The 8020-nt window shown below is 36.8% G+C and overlaps 1 protein-coding gene across 1 annotated transcript; it reads right to left on the minus strand.

Moving 5' to 3' along the window:
- Positions 1–1717: 1717 nt before the first annotated feature.
- LOC134006484 (low choriolytic enzyme-like) lies at positions 1718–6973 on the minus strand. The gene is made up of 10 exons (XM_062445460.1): positions 6898–6973; positions 6663–6693; positions 6470–6535; positions 6044–6205; positions 4645–4762; positions 4321–4499; positions 3584–3665; positions 2538–2662; positions 2154–2217; positions 1718–1862 (listed from the first exon to the last, which is right to left on the minus strand). Exons 1-9 carry the CDS (start codon positions 6958–6960, stop codon positions 2162–2164), a joined length of 882 nt encoding a protein of 293 aa, XP_062301444.1. The 5' UTR covers positions 6961–6973; the 3' UTR covers positions 1718–1862; positions 2154–2161.
- Between the last annotated feature and the right edge of the window lie 1047 nt (positions 6974–8020).

The following is an 8020-nucleotide window of genomic DNA, read 5'->3' on the forward strand; positions in this document are numbered from 1 at the left end:
TACCACCTTTAATTGGAATCAATTAAGTAATCACTTAACCCCACAGGTCAATTTCTACATCTGAAATCATTACCAAATCTATTTACACCCATTTACCACACAAAGGCGGTCATCAAAGCATTCACACAAGGCCTCAATCCAGAAATGAATCCACAAACCCATTTCAACCCCACAGTTGGTATGGTTCAGTAAGATGGACTGAGCATGCTCCCTACAAGTTACTCAGGCACTATAAAAGACAGCCTGAAACAAGGATCGGGTCCTTTGTCACTGCCCAGTACCAGGAAATACTGTGGTAAGAAAAAAACAACATAATTAGATACAAACTCATGATTTCCAAACCTCAAATAATAAAGAGATACTCACAACAATAAATGTTTGTGTGTGATTCTAGGAAACTTTATGGGAATAAATAGCACAGGAAACTTACTTGGATGTTAAATGTAGTTCAGTGTGCACCCACCAAACTAACAAAAGCATGCTACCTGGCTAACATGTGGTCTGTGTAATGAATGATGGTGTGGTGTATTAGATTGTATATAAAATGGACGTAACATCCTTGACCTCACCCATTGGTTTGTTGACTGCTGCTCGGAAGCGAATAGTTTCGGATCTGGGCAGCGCCATCTTGAAAATTTCCGGTGCATGCCGGGTAAAAAAAACAAACACGATTTCTACTTATATGGGCATCAGGAGGGGCATGAGGCGCCCTCCTGAACCTGTGAACCAATCAACCTGTCAATCACCACGTAGCCACGCCCTAATGCATACCCTGCTTTATCGTCAAATATAAAATCAGGGAGGCCAAAATGTCACAAATAAACATCATACTGCATTGAAGAAGGCTTTAAACTAGCGATTGAGACCATAAACACATTTTGAAAACGTTTACTGATGTTAGACATCAAGTGAGAAGTTGGTGAATTCTCCATTGACTTGTATAGAGACGGAAGTCCTTTTGACACCAAAACGGTCGCCCCCTGGTGGCCTTTTGATAGAATGCAGTTTTTAAGTTACTTCCGCGTTGGCATCATTTCAGAGGACTGGAACTCCCCGCCTACACAGGAAGTAAAACAAAAAAATTCACAAGGAGAGAACAACTTTCAAGATAAAACATGAACTAACACAGGATGTGACATTAACGAAATTCAACAGTTAAAATATCAAACACATTCATTTATATCATCTTCTATTAACAATAACATAGTAAGTGTAATAAGTCAAGTGTGAAGGCTGTGGTAATGAGTTGGAATGCAGTTGGCTAAAAAGGTCTAACACAGAACAGGGTGGTCATTTATACCTTAAGCTTTATAAACAGTCAAACCACTTTTGAGCCAGGAGTTGATTGGTCGAGAAGACAACAAGACGGTTAGTTGGGGGTGACAAATTTGGATTTAAAATCAGTAAAGCTGTCGTGCCTTGCCACCATTAATTATGTAACGGATGATATACGCTAACAAGTCTCTGTAGCTGGTGGTGACTGTGGTGTACAGGTTACACCGTGTAGACATAAATGCTGGAACAACATTTGGTCATGTTTATCTTTCCCGTGTCAGAAATCTTAACAGGTAAGTATCTCATTTAGATCAAACAGAAACAGGCTGACATGATATGCTGTATCTGAAAGCATTTTTATTCATTATTAATGTTCAATGGAGTGCAGAAGCAGTTATACACATACAGTAAGTGTAAACTTGTGCTGTTGTCTTTGGACAGTTGCATTGCCTATACTTTTAAAGCTAATGAAATCAGTATCATATTTTGCTAAATTTAATCAACTTCTGAATTGTATTAAGCACATTACAAATCATAAGATGCATTACTGGCGTTGCTTGTAGATGAGAAGCTGCATGGTTTGCCTCCTGTTGAAAAAACAATTGAAAATGTTCAAAACAATTACACATATGTGCATGCAAGCACACACACGCACACACACCAGCATAAACATGAAGTAAAACATTAAAGTGATTTGTTTACATCATTTCATAAAATACAGTATCTCTACACATTAGAACAGATTTTAGTCAATAAATACAAGCTACCAATACAACACAGCACAGTTATTAGTAAAGTAAAAATGGAAACCTCCAATTCACCGCAAAATATTATACTTAGTTTAAATCACATTGATGATGGCGTCCATAGAAATGTACCTTCATTTCTAGAGGAATTGGTTCCTTTGCACAGGTTCCACATCAGATTGGGAAGCAGTTTGATCTGAAATGAATTAAAAAAGACAGACAATTCTGAAAAAGTTGCTTCATTTCTTTAAAGAAATGCTGTAAAGTGAACATATATATTTTATATTTTTTATATAATTTCATCTTTCCAGGTTTACTGTATATTTACTAGTCTGTCCATTTTGTCAGCAGGGTGATAGATACAGTAGTATGATGAGAGAGTAGTGTTGGTAGGTGGGTAGGCTAGTGGGTAGCCAGGTTAGAAGGTAGGAAGGATGAAGATGAGTAGAAACAAGAGCAGGTCGATAGTTCAGAGGGAATAGTAATAACAGGCTTCATGGGTCAAAAGATACATACTGCAGCTATAAAGACGGTTCACCCGAAGGATGTCGTTGGGACTCATCTTGGTGGCCTTGCCAATGGGCACGTTGGGGTTGGGGATGGGAACAATGGTTGGCTTCCTATTCTTGGAGAAAAATTTCCTGTGGTGCAAACAGGCAGTAGTGAAGAGGAATTTAAAAAAACAGGAGTAGGAGTGCTACCTGGAACTATTGAATACATTGTAAAGATGGTGCTTTGGTTATTGGCTGAAACAACATTGAAAATAGGAAGACACCAAGGCACTCATCTTGGAAAAGATAAAATGCCTTTATTTTAAGGGCAGGACATGTACTTCTACGCGTTTCGGCTAAGGAGCCTTCGTCAGGAAGTGAGCAATGAATCTGCAACAAGTCAGGTTAAAAAACAAGTGACATCAGGCAGGTGTGGACAATCAACAATTAGCCAGTGGCAGACTCAGACAAAGGAAGCCAGAACCACACAGGCTAACCAAAAAACTAAATACAAAATACAGGTGAACAGCAGGGGGCCTCATAGTGAAGAGGAGTTTAAAATGTATACTTGTAACCATTCTCTGTTTTCACAACTGTTCAGATCTTGTTCAATAGTTCTTCCTGTAGAGCTGAGTTACCACTGATGTACAGTATGGGAGGATTAAAGCTGCATTAAGTATGTTTCACCACCTGGGGGCAGAAAAACTCAACAACAAACTGAAAACATAATAATATAATGAAATGTGACATACCATCACCTCATGAGGTTGTTCTGGCTAACATGCCTATATGTACATCTAGCAGACACACACAGACTACAATTAGCATTCATTTGGATAGACGCTGTATACACTTGATTTATGTAAGTCCGATATTCTCTTTTCTTGAAGAGGCTTCAAACACTCTGATAGACATATCAAAGGCAAGCTTCCAAATTTAGAATCATTTTAGTACAAAATACCCATTTGAAGTAAATGATTGTAAGTATAAAAGAAGGGTTTTTCATGTTATAATAACATGATTTAACTTTTGCTTAAGTGTACTGATAAATGAGTAAACTATGAGAGCTACCTTCCATACTGCATGACAGAGTTGTAGTCATAGGGAGTGCCAAGGTTCCTTGTCTCGACCTTTTCAAATTGGATCTCTTCTCCTGCGAAAGAATCACACAAGTCATTCAAGTTTGGTCTGTTCCATTTAGGGCTGTCAACGAATATTCTAAATTCGAATACATATTCGAATTTTTTTTTTAAATTGGGATTCGATTGTGTAAATTAATATTCGACTGTGGAAAAAAACACATCAGCAGCCTGTTTGCGAGTGGGCGCAATGCCCAACTCAGCAGCAGAGAGAGTGGTTTGGACTCCAAGCAACCTAAAAAGCCCCGTTTTGAAATACTTCGGATTTTGGTCAGTAGACAGCAAAAATGCAGAGCCTTGATATGCAAGCTGTGTAAGCTACAGTTAGCCTTTTTCTGAAAAGTGCAGTAAGTGAAAAGCATGAACAGCAGTAGCAGGAAACTACTTATGTCACTATTTCTGTACCAATGGTTGCTCATTCAAGAGGTCTTGATAAACATGATTCACACCATGAGCTACTTTATATCTGCTGAAATGAAATGATGAAGTCAAGTCATTTATTAGTAAGTGTTAAGGGTCAGATGTATATTCATACATCCTGATTTTGGTTGTTTTTTTGTTGTTGCTGTTGCTATTTCAAAAGTAACATTGAATTCATAGTTTATTCTATATAATGGATAATGACTTTTTCAAATTTTTGATGAAGACTGTGATTGTAACATGGCGCACCATCTTCAATGTTTTTCCATAGGATTTGAACATGCTGGTCCCTGTCAGACCGACTGTGTTCATGTTCGAAGCCCAGGGCATGGAGCAGCTCATGTTGGATGATGTTGCGATGAATACATCCAGGAATATCCAGCGACACTGTCTGGTTCCCACCCTGACGCCCGAGATATGAGTAACACCTGAAACAGAGCAGTAAAAAATAAAACTAAAAGAGCCTTAATGTTTCCCCAAGAATATCCCACATTGTGTCCTCTTGACCTGAGACACACCATGTCTGTTGCATTCAGGTATGCTAGCATGCTATAGTGCATGTGTGGTCCTTACCCATTGTCAGACCTGATGTAAAGAAAGTCCTCCTGTCCTTTGGAGGGGATGAAGCGGATACAAGTAGACCGGGCAAATGACTTCAGACCTCGAATGATGGTCTTTCTGTTTTTAGGGGCTTGAAAGAAAAAACCCACGTATTATCAGTATAGTCCGTTTCTTTATCTTAATCTTGATGGGCAACAAGTCAAAAAGACTGTATAACTATTGCTGAACAGTAACCACTGTAGCAAAAATGGGATGATTACTACTTATTACTAATTATTAGGACATTTTCAAAAGCAAATTTAAGACTTACCTTTTTAGCCTGGTTAGTCTAAATTGTATTTATAGGTTTTATTATATTAGATTCTTTTATTTATCAATTTTAAACAGTTTAGTTTATTGAAAATGATTGTTTGAAAATTGAAAATTAACTTTGTATTTTATTTATTTCCTTTATTTCTTTTTAGTTCCTTTTATTTATTTAGTTGTATCCAGTCTCTGGTGATTCCTCACTGCAAATTGCTGAGAGTGGGATAGTGCTTCCTCATTTTTCAGCGTCTATACATGTATTATGTGTGAGAGAAAGTGTGTGTGTGTGTGTGTGTGTGTGTGTGTGTGTGTGTGTGTGTGTGTGTGTGTGTGTGTGTGTGTGTGTGTGTGTGTGTGTGTGTGTGGCTTTTGGTTTTGCTTCTGCTTTGTTTTTGCTTGCTTTTATTATGTAAAACACATTGCGCTACATTTTACTGTATGAAAAGTTCTAGATAAATAAAGTCTGATTGATTGATTGATTGATTGATTGATTGATTGATTGATTGATTGATTGATACTAGAGGTGAAAAAAGCAAATCAGATCACAAATCACTTTGCTGACTCGAATCATTTCATTAAGATTTGTAGTCGCTGACTATGTAAATGTAATTCAGTATATATACAACAGTAACTAGTTGCATCAAACTGATATACAACTATAATACAACAGCAAGTGAATGCATCGTTGTTCAAATGCACTACATATCAACATGTTGTTCAGAACTGCTATCTGTCTTTGGTTCAGGTGTACATTCATTCATTGGTTGTTATTATTGAATTCAGTAGCATCAGTTTAAAGATTTGTTATTTAATATTTGTCCAGCACCTTACACATTATGGAACACTGAATTCAAATGTTTATCTGTGACATGCTAAAACATAGTGGAAGAGAGTGGAAGAGTAGCACTACACAATAGCAATAAAGTCAGATAACTCACTTAATAGTGTCTGTCATACAGTGTCAGTTTGCCCACATCAGCCACCATAATTAAGGCTGTAGCCCATAAGTGTTCTGAATTGAAGACAGGTGTGTTATATATTGCTAATCCACCTCTCACAAAACCAACATTGTGCCTTCAAAAGCTAGATGGTTAGTAAGACTCACAGTACTGATTGGAGATGAGGTAAGGAACATAGACGTTGCCATCAGAAGCTTTAGGCCACATGCAGTTTTCTTCTTTGTCATTGGTGCAGGGATCAGCATTCCCTAGATCTGTTGGCACTGCTATGTCTCCAAACATCACTAGAGGATCACCAGGGTTCTTTCCTGTAAAATGACATGATGATACTTGAGAAAAAGTTTTCATCTTGTTTGTTGTACTGCATTTCATTCAGGCAGGTCAAATCTGAGTCTCTTTAGGCTAATATACTGTAATACTTGCATTATGTAATATCAGTTCAGGTGTAAAATGATTGTCTTGTTCTATGCATTTACTGCTGGAATGATCATTTCACCAAAGATGAAATGTCATCATATATTATGAGATTTGTACTGAACAACACAAAGCAGCTGCATTAGAGATGAACATACCCAGATTGGCATTGGCTTTCTCTATCAGTGTAGAGACACTGAAATCATCTTCCTCAATGGTGTCGCCTGTGGAATAGAAACCGTTTGTTCATGTACTTTAATGTAACTTAATTAATTGCTATATATTTACAAGAATACTAAATATTTTCTAAATTCAATACATTTCACTTCATGAATAGTAAGTATGTCTTACCAGAGGATTCATCACTCTTTTCAAATGAAGCCTGTAATAGCATGCAGATGTTGGTCAAATGCTGTTAAATTGATATAGTGCCACTGTGGTCTTATCTGAATTCAATATAATATTTTATGCAAGTTGAAATATTCAGTTTAAATCCTGCAAACTTCAATTTCAGAGGCTACTGAATGAAACATTTGCAATACTGTGTGAATACTGTATGAATCTAAAGGTGTCTGTTGATGCTTACCTGCAGAGTGAAGCTCTGGACAGAGCAGAGGAGGATGCTGAGCACAGCAGTCTGGAGGATCATGGCTGGTCACAGGACAGCAACAGCAGACAAAGAAGACATCCAGAGAGACAGAAGATCTCAAGCTTATTGGTGGGAGAGCAACTACCTCTCATCCAAATATAGCATGTTGCTCAACAACAATAATGAGAGAAGTACTCAGATCCAACACAACAATGTAGAAGTATATCATTATAAGTACAAGTCCTGCTTTTATAATCCAACTCAAGTAAAAGTAGATAATATCAGTGAAAGGTTTTTTTTATTTTTCTCTTCTTTTGCAGAAAATCAAGGTCGGAACAAAGATAAGATTTTAATTCTGGTTTTAACTTTTCTCTAATCTTTTCTGTTTCTGTTAAAATATTAGAGTTGATCTTGTTTGGTTGGGAAACTGGTTTTATCTTCACCGATGCATTTTATTCTATTTTATACATTTTATATGTTTTATGTTTTTTCAATGTACAATAAACTTGAACAAAGTGACTAAAGCTGTCAAATAAATGTAGTAGAGTAAAACGTACAATATTTTCATTGGTTTATACTTGAGTAAAGTATAAGTGCCTCAGAATTGTACAGAACTTTAGTAAATGTACTTAGTTTCATTGCACCACTGCTCAACAGACACTTATTGACAAATTCAGCTCAGGTGGAAGTGACCGTTATTACTTGAATCAGACTGATTTGTGCAAGATGTGGGCTGGTTTTGTTTCCTGCTGTTTTGTTTATAGGAAGAAAAAGTGTACAGCTAAATGATCTATCATGGTAAAGGAAGTTTTTATCGGCTATTTCTTCCTTTTTCTTTTTTCTTTTTTAAATATAAAAGTACTGTGAAAATACTCCATCACAAGAAAATATATGCACTGAAAAAGTTGAAAGTGTGCAAGTGTTAAGAGCAAAATGTACTTTAAAGTATTTAAAGCATATGCACTCATTAGGTTAAAGAGCCCCTGTCAGTGGTATCACTGTAAATATCACTTTATCTCCACTAAATCATACCAGTGGAAGATCTGACAGGACATATCTCACAGTTTGGAAAATCATTACTGAACTTCAGAATATGTATATTAAATGCATTAACGGCTCA

Source organism: Scomber scombrus, chromosome 1, assembly GCF_963691925.1.
Source record: "Scomber scombrus chromosome 1, fScoSco1.1, whole genome shotgun sequence".
In the NCBI taxonomy this organism is placed as follows: Eukaryota; Metazoa; Chordata; class Actinopteri; order Scombriformes; family Scombridae; genus Scomber; species Scomber scombrus.

Bases quoted from the DNA above. Each gene is read 5' to 3' on its own strand.
- LOC134006484 (XM_062445460.1), bottom strand. From the start codon at position 6,960: ATGATCCTCCAGACTGCTGTGCTCAGCATCCTCCTCTGCTCTGTCCAG. The intron at 6,206-6,469 runs GTATGTTCATCT...GTCATTTTACAG, and splicing joins GAAAGCCAATGCCAATCTGG to GAAAGAACCCTGGTGATCCT. The intron at 3,666-4,320 runs GTGCGCCATGTT...ATTCTTTCGCAG, and splicing joins ATGGAAAAACATTGAAGATG to GAGAAGAGATCCAATTTGAA.